Source organism: Salarias fasciatus, chromosome 22, assembly GCF_902148845.1.
Source record: "Salarias fasciatus chromosome 22, fSalaFa1.1, whole genome shotgun sequence".
Taxonomy (NCBI): Eukaryota; Metazoa; Chordata; class Actinopteri; order Blenniiformes; family Blenniidae; genus Salarias; species Salarias fasciatus.
In genome coordinates, this window is record NC_043765.1 from 20,687,662 (window position 1) to 20,707,090 (window position 19,429).

The 19,429-nt window shown below is 44.6% G+C and overlaps 3 protein-coding genes across 3 annotated transcripts; 2 read left to right on the forward strand and 1 right to left on the reverse strand.

Moving 5' to 3' along the window:
- The first annotated feature begins 661 nt into the window (after positions 1-661).
- Positions 662-2,298, forward strand: snrpd1 (small nuclear ribonucleoprotein D1 polypeptide). Its single transcript, XM_030119988.1, has 4 exons — positions 662-778; positions 1,353-1,429; positions 1,655-1,846; positions 2,086-2,298. Exons 1-4 carry the CDS (start codon positions 765-767, stop codon positions 2,160-2,162), a joined length of 360 nt encoding a protein of 119 aa, XP_029975848.1. The 5' UTR covers positions 662-764; the 3' UTR covers positions 2,163-2,298.
- A 2,850-nt stretch (positions 2,299-5,148) lies between these two features.
- On the forward strand, positions 5,149-8,409 carry ggcta (gamma-glutamylcyclotransferase a). Its single transcript, XM_030119987.1, has 4 exons — positions 5,149-5,351; positions 6,946-7,091; positions 7,187-7,319; positions 7,425-8,409. Exons 1-4 carry the CDS (start codon positions 5,238-5,240, stop codon positions 7,548-7,550), a joined length of 519 nt encoding a protein of 172 aa, XP_029975847.1. The 5' UTR covers positions 5,149-5,237; the 3' UTR covers positions 7,551-8,409.
- Positions 8,410-8,713: 304 nt separating this feature from the next.
- On the reverse strand, positions 8,714-17,381 carry adnp2b (ADNP homeobox 2b). Its single transcript, XM_030119982.1, has 4 exons — positions 17,047-17,381; positions 15,969-16,090; positions 12,646-12,753; positions 8,714-12,528 (listed from the first exon to the last, which is right to left on the reverse strand). Exons 2-4 carry the CDS (start codon positions 16,074-16,076, stop codon positions 9,721-9,723), a joined length of 3,024 nt encoding a protein of 1,007 aa, XP_029975842.1. The 5' UTR covers positions 16,077-16,090; positions 17,047-17,381; the 3' UTR covers positions 8,714-9,720.
- Between the last annotated feature and the right edge of the window lie 2,048 nt (positions 17,382-19,429).

Below are 19,429 nucleotides of genomic sequence, written 5' to 3' on the forward strand. Positions count from 1 at the left end.
CAGTCGCCTTCTTTGCTGGATCAATATCACTCGCAGTGGATGATGAACTGATGGGTGATCAGGATTCACTGTCACACCGTGTGGACCGTCCAGACTGCTGTCCATATCACACACAACACACTGTCCTCATCACCTGGAGGCAAAACAATTCCTGAAACTATAAATGTAGGCAGTCCAGACAGCACAGCCCTTATCAGATGTTCAGAAAGTTTGTTCCACAGGTGAGGCACATACTAAAACTTGCTTCACCTGTTTTCTTCTGACTGAAACACTTAATAATCGTCTTCCTGAGGACCTTGGAGGTCTGGATGTTTCATCTACTAAAATCTGATATATATTTTGTGCCAAAACTTTAATTTTTTTGTAAACAGGATGAAAATTTTTGATTAAACTAAATGGAGGTGACAGGTATTCGATATTCTAACAGGTAGAATATCGTCTTTAAAACTTTGTGGACACTTACATTTTGAACGTTTATATCTTTGTAGCACACATTATAGATGTAGTTTTCTTATGCAGGGAAATTTACATATTAATATTTACAAACTCCACGTTTACTGTTGTTTTAAAGGACCGTTTGCCGAAGGGGTTAAAAAAAAGCTGTTCCTCCTTCCACCTCTAGGGGGAGACCGCGCCACGTTTCTCTACCTTGTCGCTTTTGATGACGTCAGAAAAACGCGCTCTTTACGTAGCGGCAGTGTTCATTCCGTCGCTATAATTTTTTTCCCTCGGTGAAGGATTTGAGGCTACAATCCATCACCATCATGAAACTAGTCCGGTAAGAAGCTGCGAGGAGTCCCGGTTTAGCGGCCGAGTCGATGAGAGACGGTGAAAAGTGTGTGAAACGGGCGGATGGAGGTGGATGTTGATGTGGCGGGACGCTGCCCGGAATGAATGGAGGCTGTCCGGATCCACAGACTCGGAGTCTCCCGCTCTCACAAACTCCACTTGCTGTTAAACACGCGGCGTGTTTCTTACTGCTGCGATTTCATTGCTGTACTGCTATTAACTGCGACTTAACGCTTTTGAAAACATGCCTCAATGTGTCGCTTTATCATTCGGGCCTGGCCTCTTTCCCCGCGTCCTGCAAGATTCTAAACTGTTAAAATGCATTTTCAACAACGGACTGATTATTTCATCGTGTAAGCGACGCTTTCAATAAATTTGAACGAAGCGGCTTTGATTTGTTGTTTATTACCCGGGAGGTCACTTTTACGTTGGTGCTGATAGCCGGAACGGGAAGCTAATGCTAACAGAGCTAGCCCCAGCTGTGTTTGGTGTGTGTGTGTGTGTGTGTGTGTGTGTGTGTGTTTTCATGCTCTCTCTGAAGTGCTGTTCAAATCCTCCTGCAGGTTTTTGATGAAACTCAGCCATGAGACGGTCACGATCGAACTGAAAAATGGCACCCAGGTCCACGGCACCATCACAGGTGAGACCCAGGAGGAGTTGTTGTGATTCATTGTTGGTATTCGCCCCAAACATCAACATACATGATCCCAGAGAAGCTCAGATAGGCCATCCAGAGACTCAGACCTACTCGGATTTAACAGTTATGTGAAAGAACTTGATTTACCAGCATCAAACATGGAAACAAATTCAACGATGCACTAAAATAATACGTTATTGTTGTCCCTCTTGTTCCTCCTCTCTGTAGGTGTTGATGTCAGTATGAACACTCACCTGAAAGCAGTCAAAATGACCCTGAAGAACCGGGAGCCCACTCAGCTGGAGTCCCTGAGTATCCGTGGAAACAACATCCGGTACTTCATCCTGCCCGACAGCCTCCCCCTGGACACGCTGCTCGTCGACATCGAGCCAAAGATCAAGTCCAAGAAGAGGGAAGCTGGTGAGGAATATTTAAGAAACCATACGTTGTGTTTGTGCTATCCTGATGCTGCATCACCCGATGTGTGTGTTGAAATTGAGTTATTTAGAAGTAGAAGTCTCTAAATCTAACGACCTGATGATCTGGATTAATAGGACAAGGAAGGAGTCCCAAGAATGGACTTTGAAAGCTGATAAAAACTTGTCAGTTATTGAGGATGTTTCAGTAAACTGAGCTGACTGACTGGTCTTTCTCCTCAGTGGCTGGACGGGGACGAGGCAGAGGACGTGGCCGTGGCAGAGGAAGGGGTCGAGGCCGAGGCGGCCCCAGGAGATGATCCTCAGGCTGCTTATCGCTTCTCATCCCACTGTTTGTACAGGATTTTTTTTTTTCTGAGACAAAACGACTTTTGAATTTCAGTGTGTTTTTCTTATTTTGTACATTAAAACGTTCCTGAAGAGGACGAAGTTGTTCCCGAGTGTTGTCAATGTTCGCTATTAGTTGATTTTCTACACTAGTTTGATACGAGGCTAAATAAAGTCTTTACGTTGAAGTTGTTTTGAAACTGGATCATCTTGTTGAGGCTGATGTGCATTAAACACCTACGGAGAACAAATGCTGAACTCCGGCATCGCACTGATGTGTAGAGTTGAACATTAAGTCTACAAAAGAGACATGCAGTCCCACTATCGTCACTCAGCACAGGTGAATTTATTGTGCCATATGAGGAAAATTATCTTTTAGTAATTCAAATTTCTGAAAAGTAGTTAAAAAATGGGGAAATTATGAGCATTAATATGTTGAGTATTAAGATGAAATATCTAGATTACTTCAGCCCATCCTGAGAACTTTCAGTGCTGTCTCTAATTATGACAGAAATATGATTATAGATTCATTTTAATCATAATGCTGGTACATTAAACACTGAAAGGATAGTTTGCCTCCTTGTTGCTGCTACTGTGTTAATTACAAGTCAAACAGCAAATAATGAAACATTACAATATTGATATTTACATAAAAGGAATGACAGCTGCTCACAAGTTCATGAAAACCTATTTGCATGAATAAATTACTTTGGAAAGTTTTCCTCTTCTGTGCAGGCATGGCTTAACTTCTCACACACAGTATAAAAATGTGTGTTTGAGGCTAGTTGATGACTCAAATTGAAAGTGTATTGTGAGTGATTATCCCTCTCTGTTTGCCCCGTGGTGAACTGGTGACCTGTTCAGAGTGTGCTCTGCCTTTTCCCATCGTCAGCTGGGATCGGCTCCAGCCCCTGCACCACCCTGAGCTGCATTAAGCCACGTACAACAATGAAAGGGTGCAAGCATCCAAGGCCTGATACATGTTTTTATTTGGTTTCACACAGAGACTGTTTATTTTTGTGTTGGCTCTATCCAAATTTTTTAACAATTCCAGGTATTTACCATTCATCTAAGTTGGTAAAGCAAGTCAGTTTTCAATTGCACGGTTGCAGGTTCAATCTCCCGTCACAATACCCATGCTGTACACACGTGGACAAAATTGTTGGTACCCTTTATTTAATGAAAGAAAAATTCACAGTAGTCAGAGAAATAACTTGGATCTGACAAACAGAATTATTTAAAAAAATAAACTCAAGAAACAGGCCTGGGCTAAAATGATGGTACCCCTAGAAAAGACTGAAAATGATGTGACCAAAGGGACATGTCAGTCCAAGGTGTGTCCTCTAATTAGCATCACAGGTGTCTACAATCTTGTAATCAGTCAGTAGCTCATATAGAGGGCGATAGGTAGTCACTGTGCTTTTTGGTGACATGAAGTGTACCACACTCAACACGGACCAGAGGAGGAAAGGAAAGAGTTGTCTCAGGAGCTTACAAAGAAAATTATAGACACGCATGGCAAAGACTATAAGGTGCTGGAAGTTTTTGCCAAGGCACATCAGCTCTATGTTCACAGGAAGAAAAATGAAGCATATGAAGAAAAGAACACTGTCCCTGCTGTGAAACATGGAGGAGGCTCTGTTATGTTCTGGGGCTGCTTTGCTGCATCTGGCAGAGGGTGTCTGAATCTGTGCCGGGTACAATGAAATCTCAAGAGGATCAAGGGATTCTAGAGAGAAATGTACTGCCAGTGTCAGTGATTGCCTCAAAAGGTTGTGCAACTAAATGTTAAGAGTAAATAAATGGTAAATGGTTAAGTTAAGAGTACCATCATTTTTGTCCAGGCCCGTTTAATATATATATTTTTTCTTTTTAATAATTCTGTTGAAGCATGGTTGAAAATCGATGCCTGACTCTCATTGGTTGAATTTTATAGAATTTTTTTATTTATTACTACTTTTGTCAGATTCAAGTTGTTTCTCTGATCACTGTGAATTTTTCTTTCATTAAACGAAGGGCACCAACAATTTTGTCCACGTGTGTATGTGCTATGGCAGCTGACAACACTGGTGTGTGAGAGTGACTGACATTCCATTGGTCTTTGACCCAGCAGACGAAAAATTACTATAAACAGTGAGAAAAGAAAAACTTCCATAAAAGTGCATACTAATTCTGGATTCACGGTTTGAAGAATAATACTTGATCACTTCAGCCGCATTTCCAAAAATTACAATGCAACATAATTTCAAACGGTAAAATGTTTATTTCACATGTATCATCGATGGTGAAATATTCCATAAGATCTGTCATTTTCCCTTTCATTTTAAACTTTCATTTTTACTTTTTTTTTTTTCTTTTAGTTTGTTGTGGATATAGAAATAAAAATAATTTCAATATTGCACTTAAAAAAACTTAAGGGATATTCAATGGTTTTAGTTTGCAGTGTTTTCTTGAATGATTTCCCTAACTTTACATTTGTTTTGATATTTCTGTTTGATCAGTTAAACGTTCTTTTCAGTCTGTACATTCCCGGATGTTGAGTGGACCCAGTGTTACCAGTCAACTCGTTTCCCTGTTAACTCGTGACCGACTTCCTTTAGCATCCCCGTAGCATCAAACAAAGACACTGACTCAAAAAAGGCATGAAACTCCAAAATTTTATTACAAATGTGGCTAAATGGCGATCTCCAGAAGAGGTCCAGATTCCTTTCGATTTTTTTTTTCATCTTCTGCTCTTACGAGCGGCTTCGAAGGACTCTAAAGGATGTTGGGCACCAGTTAACACGGAAACTAGATTATCCGAAACATCAATAATATTACACACACACAAAAAAAAAAGAAAAACAATATTTACGGAGTCACGGCTTATGAATAATCCCAGGGTATCCGGTAGTTACAGAGACTTAAAATATTTAAAATTTTAATTGTGACATGTAGTTATATAACTGAATGCGTCTCGTGTGACGCCGCCTCCAGCGCATCGACCTCCCGGCGATCAACGCAGCCGAGTTCATTGAAGCGTGTCTCCCTTCCAGGAGCCTCTCAACATGTCGGTGGCCGTCGGTTGCTTCTTGTATTTCGCCTTTGGAAGTAACCTCTTGAAGGAGAGGCTGCAGCTTGCAAACCCCTCAGCGGAGTTCCGCACCACGGGCCGGCTCAAGGTTTGAACCCTCTCCGTTTATACTGCAGCCAGTGAGGCGTTCACAGGCCGTGGAAATTATCCACCACCGTTCAGGGGTGATATACTGAATTATACATGTATAGAATAGTAAATTATGGGTTAATTTATATTGATCAGTCTCTGACATTTCATTGCGTGACCGGAATTGCATGCAGTTAGGATAATTATGCCCCATCTTGATGCAGTCTTGTCTGAACTGTGGGAAAGTACTTGCTACGAGCTGACTATAAAATATATCCAGCTTCAAAATGTTACATTGCTGAATTTGAATGATTTAATATGAGTTGATTTTGTGGCCCCAACAATCCTCCATGATTCAACGGGAGTAGTTTAGCAATACATTTCATTCACATTTACCCCACATAAACAGATTGCATGCTAGTTCATAGTTACCTCATGAAATGGATTACACCTACTTGAACCATTGTGAGGACCTAAAGTATGCAATCTAAACTGCTTTATCCATAATTACTGAAAGATAGTTAGTTGACAATAGTCCCCATGCAATGTTGTTTATGCAACATGTAAATATATATGAAAATGTAACTTTAAATCCAGCTTTTTGACCACGTAAAACATCTAAATTGTATTGTGATTTTTCAGGATGAATCCACAGCAATGCTCTACAATCCAACACAGTTACTTTATTTTGATAAAGCTGAGTTTTATTGGACGTTTGTTGCTCATTTGTTTGTTTCTCTGTTGCAAAACGTGTGGTAACACCTGCCTAACCCCCCCCCCCCCTTTTTTTTTCTCACTAGCTCAAGAGTTTAATTATTATTGCATAACCATTACTGATCAGTTTCTTGCTTCACCTTTTAACATCTGATACAGTTCAGGGCTTGTTTGATTTTGTCTGAGTGCTTCAGATCCAAAATAACCATATTATTATGGCAGCACTGCACGAAGGCAGCACAACTTCTCCTTGTTGGAAATTAACTTGTGGTCTCTACACTCTACTTGCTAAAGACTCACTGAACTGTGCATTCATGCTCTGCAAGCTCAAAGTTCAAGAGAAGTTACAATAATTACCATTGCTTCACAAAAATTGTCCAATAAGCTGATAATTGAATATCATGTTTCACTGATTTCATGCAACTACATTAGATTTTACAGTTATGCACCCTGGTGGACTACAGGTCTCTTAAAACATGGAAAACATCAGGAAAGTACCTAACTTGGCCAATTTTTAAGAAACATTGTTCTTTGACTTTGTTCACTGAAATAAATGTGTTGCTGTTAATGGCCTGTTTTGCTGAGCCAGCTGTAACAACAGGGTTTGAGCGTAACTGCGGTCCGACTGTGAAACAGCAAACGTGCCTCAGTGGGGACGCCACCGAAGCCACAAACAGCACAACACTGTGAAAGAGTTTTTTTGTTAAACATACACAATGACTTGTTGTTGTCCACTCTTTTGTCCCGTTAATCTATCACTACATTAACTCTGTGTGTGTGTGTGTGTGTGTGTGTGTGTGTGTGTGTGTGTGTGTGTGTGTGTGTGTGTGTGTGTGTGTGTGTGTGTGTGTGTGTGTGTGTGTGTGTGTGTGTGTGTGTGTGTGTGTGTGTGTGTGTAGGACTACAAGCTGAATTTTGGCCTTTGGGAGAGACAAGCCGACAATGCCTGGCACGGTGGAGTGGCCACTATTGAACCCACTCCAGGTGCAGAGGTGTGGGGAGTGGTCTGGACTATGAGCAATGACAACCTTTCAAGTCTGGACAAGTGAGACACACACAAATACACACACGCGCACCGGTGTTTATCCATGCTGAAGTTCACACGTGCCATTTTGACCAGCACTGTGTGTGTGTACTCAGCCAGGAGGGGGTGAACAAGGGGAAGTACTCTCCTCTGGAGGTCTCGGTGGAGACGGATGAAGGACCGATGCTCTGCAGGACGTATCGGATGAACAATTTTCACGCCTGTCCTCCGTCTCCTCAGTACAAACAGGTGCACACATGCAAACGCACCCCGATCCTCGGACGAGACGGTTCGACTGGGAGACAGACTCGTCTTGCTTTTTGTTACATAACTTATTTTCCTGTTTCCTTGAAGGTGGTGTGTTCGGGCGCAGAGCAGAATGGACTCCCTGTGGAATACCTGAAGATCCTGGAGGCTGTTCAAACCAACAACTATACCGGCCCCTCCGTGCTCGATCAGATCAGAGCAGCCAGAGTGTAGCGATCAGCGCTGTGTTCAAGGCCATGTTGTGGTTTCTCTGTCCAAACAAATCTCAGAGAGTGGGGGAAAAGCATTTCAGTTTTCACAGTAACTTTCCCCTTTAACATACAAAAACGATTCCAAGAAATGTGAAGACAGTATGTCAGTGTTAAGTTGGTTTGGACATTAGGCCCTTTAATTCCAGAGGAAGCCTTTAGAACCTAGGAAAAGCATGACTCTTAGTGTGACTTGATTACCAGGTAGGAAAATAGAACCATTTGAGATTCTGAATTAGCCATGAAAATAAGAGTAGAAATCAACAAAATCCGTGCTTTAAATCTCAGATATTAAGTATTATGTAAAAACTTGTTAAGGATTGAATTATTTTTAGATGCTTTCTGTAGAAAGTTGTCAAACCAGTCCAGTCTGACGTGTATTGACGTGTTGTGTTCACATGCCTACTTTACAAACACTGGGCGTTTACTTTGGCTGGCTTCATACAAATGTTCTTGGCAGATCATCGGCGCCAGTCCAGCACTCGTCAAACAGAGCCTGCCACGCTCTGAACGCTCAGCTTCCTTCCCTGAACCACGTCACGGAGATACTGACTGACCACAGCTATCCGGGATTATTTCACAACGGCTGGGGTTTCGGTGACGCATCGACCTGGTCATCCACCCGTCATTAAATCTCCACTTTGGCCTGTTTTTTCTTTCTGCTTGTAAAACATCGATTTTTGACTCACTTTGACGTGTTTGCAGAGAATCTCATATTTTTTATGTATTTAACATTGTTTTATGGTAATAATGAAGACTGTATCATGTTATCAATAGAATTCTGAAAAATAAAGTCGGCGCACTGAACGCTGTCAGTTGTTGTATGTCGAAGTGGCACCTCTCTGTGGCTGTATCTTAATAATGCATGCACTTCACAGCGAGCCGTACTCTAGGAGCCGACACACACTCTCACACACACACCCTGTCTCCAGCGGTAGGTGGATGCAGGTTGAACTTCAGGATTCGTCGGGGATATTAAAACATTGCCAGCCAGTTTTATTTAACTGCCTTTATTATGACTTTGACCAGTATGTTGTGCTCTGAGAGTGAAGGGACAGAGTGGGCTGAAGTTTCCATTTACAGATGAAAGAAACGTACATTAGAATCCTTTCAGGCAACTTAAGTTGCATGTTTTTTTTATTACAAAATAAAATAAAAATGGATCATTTATGTAAAAGGACACCACTTTATTATCTTACAACACAGTGGCCTAGGACAGGATGGAGGTTTCTCTTTTTCCTCTCCCAACATATTTTATACTCTAAGAATTATAGAAAATACAAGTACAGTACAAAAAACCAGCTGTCAGGAGAGCAGAAGCTATATGGGGAACACCCAGAAACATGTTTCGTTATGTTAAATCTCTATGTCAAACAACCACAGGTCTAATGCAAACGTGTCGATTCCACAATGGCACAAATCAAAATTTCATCGGATAATGAAAGAAAGGCTCATGCAAGCAACAGTGGTCGATAAACTGGCTATTCGACAACCGGGCGACCCAAACGTTTGTACATTCTTTAGATTTTGGCTTTGAAACTTGTAAGATGAACATTCATCTCTACGAGGAGTAAAGCGAGAAAGCCACGTCCCTTTGACCTGCAGTACGGAGTTGAAAGGGTAAAAACTTTCAGTGATTACTTCAAACACTTAAACAAAAACAAAGCCAACAAAAATACATAAGATGTGCACATGACAAACTGGATTAAATCAGAAGGGGAGCTTGCCGATACCTGATATCAATGACCGTGTGCCCTGGGAAAATGGGGTTCGGAGAAGAGGGGCTTAAATAAATGGTGCAAAAAGCAGCAAAGTTAATGTGGCAGGTAAAGTCTGTAGTATGTGACGAGTAGAGCGAGATTGTGTTTAGTTAAATACTGTTTTACAGTCTGCTTCACAATATTTCCTCCGTCTCTTCATGGCGTTCAAAAGGAGCATCGAGAACGTGGCTTTGAGTTGTTGTAGCAATTGGGCTATGGATCACCAACAACATACTGAGTTCAAACGAAATGCTAATACAGAAGGCTACGTCGACAAACTGCCCTCACTTACACTTTAGGTTGCTATGAAATACGTCATTTAATGAGTGTCAACAACAAAAGGCCGTCGTCGCTCGTCAGTTTGAGTCCCTCAGACTATTTGCCCGTTTGAGATTCCACCTCCATCGGCTCCACGTCTGGGGCTTTGTCGTTTCCGCTTTCATCCATCGGCTCTGCTCCATCCTTCGCGTCTCCTTTCTCTGGAGCGTCGTCGCCTGGTGACTCGGACGGCGACTCTGGAGTAACGGCGGGCTCCAGCACCGGGGTGAGGAGGTTATGCTTCACCTTGCTCAGTTCGGTCATGTTGAAGCCGAGGAGAATGGCAGCCGTGTTCTTCTTCACGGTCTTCAGGCATTTGCTGCGCTTCTTGCTGAACAGCGCCGCCACCTCGGCCTTGGTGAGAGAAAGCCTCTTGCACAGCTCGTCGGTCTCGGCTTTGGACGCGTACGGGTTCACGTTGAAGTACTTGGATATGAACAGTTTCCCCTCGTCGCTGCAGCGGCGCTCCACCAGCGAGGGTTCCAGCGCCAGCTTGACGGCTGGGTCGCTCTGAACCTCGGGCTCGGGCTCGGGCGGGGGCAACAGCTTCTCGTGCACCTGCCTCCGTCGCATGGCGGCCTTCTGTTCCCGCTCTCGTTTGTTGGTCTCCATGACCTCCCTCCACGCTGCCTCCAGCCTCTTCTTGGAGAGCAGCTCCGCTTCGCTTTCTTGACGTTGGGGTTTGGGCGCGGCGGAAACCACCCGGGTCGGGGCCAGCGTCTGTTTCACGGCCATCCCCTGCGGCATCTGGAGCAAGTACAGACCGGACGCTTGGCTGAGTGGCTGAGCTGACTTTTGCAGGAGCTGTTGTTGCTGCTGCTGCTGCTGCTGCGGTTGCGGTTGCGGTTGTTGCTGCTGCAGCACGGCTGTAGGTCTGGGTGGCGGTGGCGGCTGCGGTTGCGGCTGTAGATGTTTTGGTGAGCACCGGCACCGCTGGATGTGGAGCATCACGGCCTGCTGCGTGACCTTTCCCGTGTACACGCCGTTGCAGTAGATGCACTTGAAGGCCTCCGTTTTGAGGATGGCGTGAATGGTGGGGGCGACAAAGTGCTTCTGCTTGAGATGCTGGATGTGATCGGGCTCGTGGTGAAACTTCTCGTTGCAGAAGGGACAGTACGAGCTGTTGATTTTAGCAGGCGCCGGGCAGATTTCTGGCTGGTTGCTGGGCTGCAGCTTGAAGAAGATCAAGTCGAGGGAGTTTGTAACGAGGGCGAGGTTGACCTCCGTGTCTCCCAGGATCTCTTTGGGCGCAGTGGTGTGGACATCGAAGTAAGGGAAGAGGATCACCCCACCTCCTTTTGTGTATACCCTGTACTTCTGTCTCAGGAAATCACAGTATGCCTTGCTGGCGGGATTGTGCTGCTTCACGTGTTCCAGGAGCTGTCTGATTGAGAAGAACTGTTCGGAGCAGTACAGGCAATTCAGGCCGTGCAGCAGGTGCTGGAAGACACTCTTTTCCGATAAGAGAATTTTGCACGTCAGACATTTGACCGTTTTGTCGGGCATTTTCTTCAGAAACACTGCTCGCGCCGCCACGCTCTTGGGTGTGCTGGATTTAGTTTTGTGGGCGACCTCTGTGTGCATCTCGAAAACGTTAGAGGGGAACAGTTCATTGCAAAGCGGGCAGGTGATCCATTTCTTCGCCTGTGGGCTGGCGTTACTCTGCTCAACAGTCTTGGGAAGGGTGTTTGTGCTCTGAGGCATTGCTACTTGCAGAGGAGCGAAGGTATACGTGGGCATGCCGTTCACGCTGTTGCCGGTCGGGATCAAGTGATTGAGCAGAGACTGTGACGTTAGCATCGTGCCTTTCAGGGTACTTTGGGTTGCTGCTGTATTGTGAGAGACCAACGGGGGCTTGGGTACAGTCGCGTGTCCACTTGTCACACTGGCCTGCACTCCTGATGGAAAAACGATCTGCTGTGCCTGAGGATGACTCGGCTGCGGCTGAGAAGTCAACGTCACCGGAGCCTGCTTCAGAGAAACGTTAGACACCGTTGGAAGCTGGACCATCGAGGTTCCTTGGGGCAAAGCACTTCGAAGGGCTATTGTTGCCCCCGGCTGGAGCAAACCTTTAGCCTCGGCGCTAGCTAGCTGCACTAGCGCCGAAGCTTGAGGGGGCAGAAATGCCTGGTTCGTTCCAGGGGCGCAGATCAGGGTGGCGTTATTTGTAGCTCCTTGTAGCTGCTGCACCGCCACCACAGTGCCAGGAGGCTGGCCGTTACTCGGCAAGACCAAAGAGTTACTGTTGAACAGCGGAGCCTGCTGTGGTTTCGGAGCAATACTCGGGAATGTCACAAACATGCCATTCCCGTTGGGAGTCGATTTAATGGTGTAGCCCTTGTTCTCATAAATCAAACTCTGCACCTGTGTGCCGACGGAGAAGTGTGCGGGCTCAATCAGCAAGTGATGCAGTAATTGGTCCAGCGATCCACTGTTAACCTTACACACCTTGCAGCAGTAGATCTTCACAGTTGAATGTCCGTGCATCTGCAGCCTGTAGCCGATGTACTGCTCCGCCACATTGTCCAGGTGCTTCAGAATGATGTGTTTCTTCATCACGAAGATGGAAGAAGCAGGATATCCGCACCTCCGACAGTGATACCTTTCATTTCCGCGATGGACCGTGGCCGCGCCCGCTACTTCCCTCGGCTGCTGCATGTGGGAGTTGGGTTTGGCGTGGAAGAACAGCATGTGTTTCTTAACAGTCTTGGGGTGGCCGATGAACAGGCACTGAGTGCAGCTCGCCAGCGCGCAGTACGTCTGGACATAGCCATGGCAGCGAGAGACGTGGCCTCTGAAGTTGTAGATGTTTTGCGACGAATACTTGCACAGGTTGCAGCACAGAGACCGAGACCGGTAAGGCCACTGAGTGGAAAATGGATAAAACAACAATCCTTTAGTATTTTTATATTGACATATAAAAGCACATTAGAATATTTACTTATTGTGTTAATTTCATCGAGAAATGCAAAACACATTCACCTTCTTCTGCATTCGGCCATTGAATCCGTCTGTGAAATCATACCACTCAGTATCCTGGAAGGCTTCTTCTTCTTCATCGGAGTTGTTCTCCGAGTTTTCATTGAGCTCCTGCACAGAAAAAAAAAAAACACACCTTCACCAATCCATTTTCATCCAAATCGAGGAGTTTTGGATGGAGTCTAACACAACTCTGACGCTTTCATGAAAGGCCAAAAGGGATCCGTTTTTATTTAGTGGAGTCTCAATGAAACAAATTCGGTTTGGTGGTAATACATTTTAATCCTTCACACATAGTCAACACAGCTATCATCCACGAGCCATCTGCTTCCCAACTTGTTGCTACAGGGGGTGCTTCAGATGAAATATTCTTAGTAAGACCAAGGGCTGTTTTGCAGACACTTCCTAATGTGCAGATCTTTATCTTTACTGTTTGTTTACCACAGGGATTGAAGTTTGCACTTGATTTAAGCTTGATTAAAAAAAAAAAGATATTGAGGAACAACTTTGAATACGAAGTGTATGATTAAAGCTTCAAAATTTCCTCAAAACTTCTCAAATTTTACATTATTTTTACCTTAAGTAACCAGCATAGACCCTTTGGGTGATCTAGAATTGATTTAACATAGCTAACTAGATGTAAGTGGGGGCATGTATTCTCCTTAAGGACCAATAGGGGACCACAGCAAAGAGACCATTTGAACTGTTTTTTTTTTTTTCTTTTAATCTTAGCTTAATCAATTTCTCAGCTAATCAATTAGTAGTTCGGTCTTTGAAGTATTAAAATGTTGATCACAAATGTTTCCTGAAGCTAGGAAAAACTCCTAAAAATGACCTTTTTAGGCCTTAAATTCAGCCCACAATCAAAGAGATCACAAAGAATAATAAAAAGTTCACATTCAAACACTGATAAATAAGGATTTGTGTTTAAGAGAGTTTGTTTCAAAGTGGTTAATGTGGACATATACAAACAGAGCAAACACAATAAGCAATGTGGCTTCTAGCTGTTCCCAACAGATTAACTACATATTTCAGAGACACAAAGAAACGTGAGACAAATAGTGCGGATTGCCAGATAACAGACAAAACTATAATAACAATTTGCTGAATTCATGTCGTTATGTCAGGCTTAAGTTAGGTTAGTGAACTTGCTAGATGTTACACAGAACTGTTGTTCACGAGTGAGGGACGGATGGAGCATGAGATTGACAGGCGGATCGGTGCAGCGGCCGCAGTGATGCAGTCGTTGTATCGGTCCGTTGTGGTGAAGAGGGAGCTGAGCCGAAAGGGGAAGCTCTCGATTTACCGGTCAATCTACGTTCCCACCCTCACCTATGGTCATGAACTTTGGGTCATGACCGAAAGGACAAGATCCCGGATACAAGCGGCCGAAATGAGCTTCCTCCGTAGGGTGGCTGGGCGCTCCCTTAGCGATAGGGTGAGGAGCTCAGTCACCAGGGAGGAGCTCAGAGTAGAGCCGCTTCTCCTCCACATCGAGAGGGGCCAGCTGAGGTGGCTCGGGCATCTGTTCAGGATGCCTCCTGGACGCCTCCCTGGGGAGGTTTTCCGGGCATGTCCCTCCGGGAGGAGACCCCGGGGAAGACCCAGGACACGCTGGACAGACTACGTCTCTCGGCTGGCCTGGGAACGCCTTGGGATCCTCCCGGAAGAGCTGGAGGAAGTGTCTGGGGACAGGGAAGTCTGGGCATCCCTGCTGAGACTGCTGCCCCCGCGACCCGGCCCTGGATAAGCGGCTGAAGATGGATGGATGGATGTTTTGCTATTTTAAAACACGAGTGAGCTAATGGTGCAAAATCTCAAGCTCAGAACAACTTCAGACCTGGATGGAGGATCAGTTCGGTCCATTGTGTCCCAACACTGTCTGGAGGCCGAGGCAGCGTCCGGCTCATTTCTAAGACATTTGATTTCCAGGTACATGCACATGCACGACCAGAAGGCGGGCGTATATTACACTGGTTTTACATTCCGTGCATGGGCTCACTGTGTGCTTCAGAATCAATTTAAGAGTCTTTTAATAGTAATTTAAACGTCTTCATGGTCTTGGGCCCGGTTATCTCCCAGAATTGTTTTGACCTCATGAACTCTCACGGCCGCTGCGCTGCTCCAGCAGTGGGTTACTACTAATTCCTAAATACATAACTAAATATTAACATTATTATTATTAAAACAATCACAAATGTCATTACAAGTATGTAAAGCGACAGTAGCAATTACTTCACGTTTCTGGAAGCACACTGGTCTGCACTCTCCATTCCCCTCCCTCCCTCTCCCTCACACACACCAGAGAACGGAAGCCAGCTGAACGCATCACGGCTGTGGGTGGAGCCAATGCCTGAAAACGCCTTCACTCCACCCCACCCCCAACTATGGAAATGTACCTTACCCAGAATGCATCTGGAGACAAAAGTGGCAGTTTGTGAATTTTCATGTTGCCTCCATGTTATTACCTTTGAGCTTGGAAATAATGTACTCCATGTTGTTACTGTAATGTTACATTAATGTTTAGTACATAAGTGATTGAAGTTAGTGCCAACAATGGGACAATGACTAGGAAAACAAATGATCATCACTGCTGGCTCACTCTTCCTTTAGGTGTCCATGGACATGCCAGCAAGCCTTCAAATAACAGGAGCTCCCTCGGCCTTCCCTAAAGTTAAAAACCCTCCTCTGATTGTGACACTGGAGCAACAACAGCATACCAAATAACAGAAAACAACACACACTTTTCTATTAGTTCCCTTGTATAATTACATTAACTCAAAAGCCCAGAGTGCATTCCAAGTGAGCCAAGGATTCACTAAGTATCTAAAAAATAATGAAAGTGTTTAGAATATTTGACATGAGAGGACAATAGAGGATCCAATGCAAAATATTTTGTTAATACCAGTACAAGTCCACAGAAAAAGGCTATTTAATGCGGCTTTTAGTAAATGAAACCATACACATCCGCACATGAGCACGATATAACAAACCGAGGTCGAAGTATGGGGTGACATCATGTTGTACAACCCCACCTGTTGCCATAACAACCGAACGGAAAACGCTGAAAAGCTTTCTTCCACAAACTGACCATGGATTAAAACGATCATGGCACACAGACATTATTACCATGAATCGGAGAGGCTGTGTATTAAAAAAAAGCTTTGGACTGATATCCACCACAGGTGCAGAGCCGAAGGACACACACACGCACGACATCAATCACTTATTCACCATTTTTTTTTTAAATATGTGGCAAAACGGTGAACATTTGAAGCTCCATGTTATTTGAAGGACCGTGACCATTTCGAAAAGATAAAACATACCTTCAGCAGGCCTTGACAGTCTTCCAGGCCGATCTCACTTAAGATACTCTTGACTGCCTTGCGGGCCTTTCGGATCCTGTCGATATTCCCAACTGGAAGCTGATACATGTTTCCACGCAGGCCTTTAGAAGGAAGACAGGTTCATTTGTGAGGCACTGCTGGCACAGTCACATTTTAACTTAAAGGAAAAAAGCAAAAAAACAAAAAAAGAGTCAACATAGAGAACATATGCATGCATGTTCTGGTAGTATTAAAACCTCAGCCCAAATCATGTAATTACACAGATTAAAATACAGATTAAGTGATATTTGAAATGCCTCATGATTCATTGAAGTAGGTCAGATATAAGCATAACTTACAGAATATATGTTTTAATTATTATTATTATTTAAAACCACCTTATTAAAAACATATTAAACCAGATCTGATCATAAGAAACAATGTAGCAGCTTGTAGTTGGAACTGCAAATGAACCCATCAGGCATTGAGGAATTATTACACCTCACTTTAAGCTTGTGTCTGAAAAATAATGAGTAGGCATTTCCCTGTCATGTCCTAGTAGACGAAAACAGTTTGAAAGCGCTGACAAGAAGAAAGCGCGACTAAATTAAACATGATCCACAATTAAATAGATGCAACAAGAATATGAAGTTAAAATTTAAAAAAAAACATGTCATGACGCACGTGGCCGGAGTGGCTGGGCGGTAAACTGCAGCAGGCAGAAAACGCGCCTTTATTTAACACTTCGCAGGAAATGTGTGAGGATAAAAGCCCCGAGCCAGACTGATCATGGATGATACATGTGGACGAGCACAGTGTTGACAACAGACGAGCGCTGTGCAACAGCTGAGTTGTGTTCGCATCCACGCATCCAGCGGCGGGATGTGCGTTCGAAAGTGTGTGTGATTTGGATGATCGGTATCCCTTCCCCACACAGATCCGCGCTCACATCCACACACATACAGTCAGCAGACACACTAAAGTCATGGAAAAGCCCCCGGCGGCGGCAGCAGCCCGGGTCACTGAGCCGGCCCGCGGCGCATCTTCCCCACCAGCCTTCCCCCTCTCTCATATTTACCTCGTCCAATTTCTCAGCGCAGATTAACGTTAGTTGTCGCTGTGCCACCTCCGACACAGCTATCGCTTCCCACTTCCACCGGCCCAAAGCTGTGTGTGTTTCTCAGTGTGCGTGTGTGTGTGTGTGTGTGTATGTGTGTGTGTGTGTCTCAGTGAGCTGCGTCTGCCGCCACCGCCGCACAGCTCATCCGAGCAGCATCCTCCCTCCGTCCGCTACACCGTGAGAACACCGCAGATACACGCAAAAGGCGCCTCGAGGAGAGCCCAGTCCGCAGATAAGTTATTTTTGGTAAGCTTTTGTCCCTTTCTTCCCCCCGATGAGGAAAAAAAAATGGCGCTGTAGTTCAGGATGTGACGTCGCTGCCTCATTTGCATACTTCTCAAACTGACCAATGGGGGACTTCTCCTCCTGAAACCTAAATAACTTTTTTATTCCCACTTCAGCAGTGTCTGCGTCCTTCCAGTTTGTTCAGGTGACACCTGTCATGCTAAAGTTTGAGGATTTCATGTCCCACCTGGCCTGTCAGGTGAATATTCTGAAATACACAGCAACTAGCTAGGTAGGGGGCGTGGCCACAGCGCCCCCACTGGCTGTCACGTGGTACATGACTGGGGCTAGCCAATAGGCTGCCGAGAAAATGAGCTAAATGGGTGGTCCTCTGCTTGTGACGTCATATCATGCAACTGTTTTCAACCAATCACAGCAAGCCTTTGCCTGTTTGAGAGGGAGTGAAGGTGATTGGTCAGGGAGCTAATTGCTTCCTGGTGTTGGCACTTTTTGATAATAGAGAAAAAACATGGCTAGCTACCAGACCTGACAAATGTACACCAGTTTCGAACATAAATAGTACATTTCACGCATATATATACATTTTAAATGTGAATCACAGTTTTTTTGTATTTGTCACACGAACTTCGAAGTGCCACATATGCTCACGTTCGAGTCGGTTTGACTTAGAACAAAAGTCATAATGAAAATGCCACAGTGTTATTCCCTTGGTGACCTTTAACCTACAGTGTGTCATGTTGACAGTTAACTTACCATTCACTCAGATGTGGTTTCCTTCTTACATCGATGGTCGTTACAGTTCCAGCATCATCCGTCGGATCTTATCTGGACTCTTGTGCAGGGGGCAGTTTGAGATTGGCCTCATGAGGTCACGTTCACCACTAGCTTTGCAAACCACTGTAATTTCATTTTCGGAGCAAACAGAGTAGCGGCACCTGGAGCCACAGAGCCACCAAATGATGATTATGCTGCAGTGGATTTTGCACTGCAGCATTTCTTACCCGAGCAGCCACATCTCAAAGGTGAGAGCACCAACACACAACCGAGCCAGCGATATCGTCACTGAAGTGGCGTTTCACCGGGAGATGGCATCTTCTCAGAACAATCCAAATTATTTAATTAAGCAAATGAAGAGTCTATTAATCAGCATTCATGAGATCGAGGATGCAAATTGATGGAGGCTGTTATCAAAGTCTAACTTCAAATATCTGAATGGAGTAGTAGCCTTGTAATTGAAACGGTTTTCTCAGTTGTGTGCTACTTTGCGTTGTAACACAGCCTGTGCAGGACTTTGTTGTTTTCCCAGGCTGAGCAAGCGTTTTGGATAATCAGCACCACCGCTATCATGCACAATGACAGTTTCTTCAGTACGCAGCGTAGCGACAATGGACGGACACATGTCCACCCTCTGCTCATGTACTCAACCTCGAGCCAACTCGACATGTAGTCAGCACTCCCAATGAGCCGACCAGATGAGTTTCATCGATTCCACTCATCAGATACTTATTTCCTACAGTTTTGCGGCATTTCAGTGGCTGCATTGGACTGTAACGCGATTTCAATCTGATTACCTTTTCAGACATTGGATGTGTCATCTGCTGTGTTTAGCATGCTGGGAGAGTGTACACACGGGGGGGGGGGCATCTTTGTGTCTTCTTGCAGGATTTGCTGACAGCGACACGTTGCGTACTTTCCACGCAGTAATGGAAATCACTCAAACTACTCGCCCCTCCAGAGCTCAATATTCACCTTTTAAAGACGATGACTGTGCAGCCAAACTGCATCAACAAAAAAGGGGGGAAAAAAAAAAAAAAAAATCAGGTCATCGTCTCGATTGTTTTCCTACAGAGTCTGAGGTAATCGTGTCATTAACTCAGAGAAATAAGGCACTGACTGTGTGTACACTTCGCTGAATCCTGTGTGCATAGATAATCAGATATCCAAGACCGGAGTTCCTAGTAATTAGCCTGAAATAGAGGAGTGTTTAACACACAGTCTTTGTAATGTGGGTTCAGAAACATGCTCACTTTCGTTATATAAGCGCGCAGTAGCAGCTGATCTTCATGATTAAATGCTGCTTTCCAGTTAATTGTGC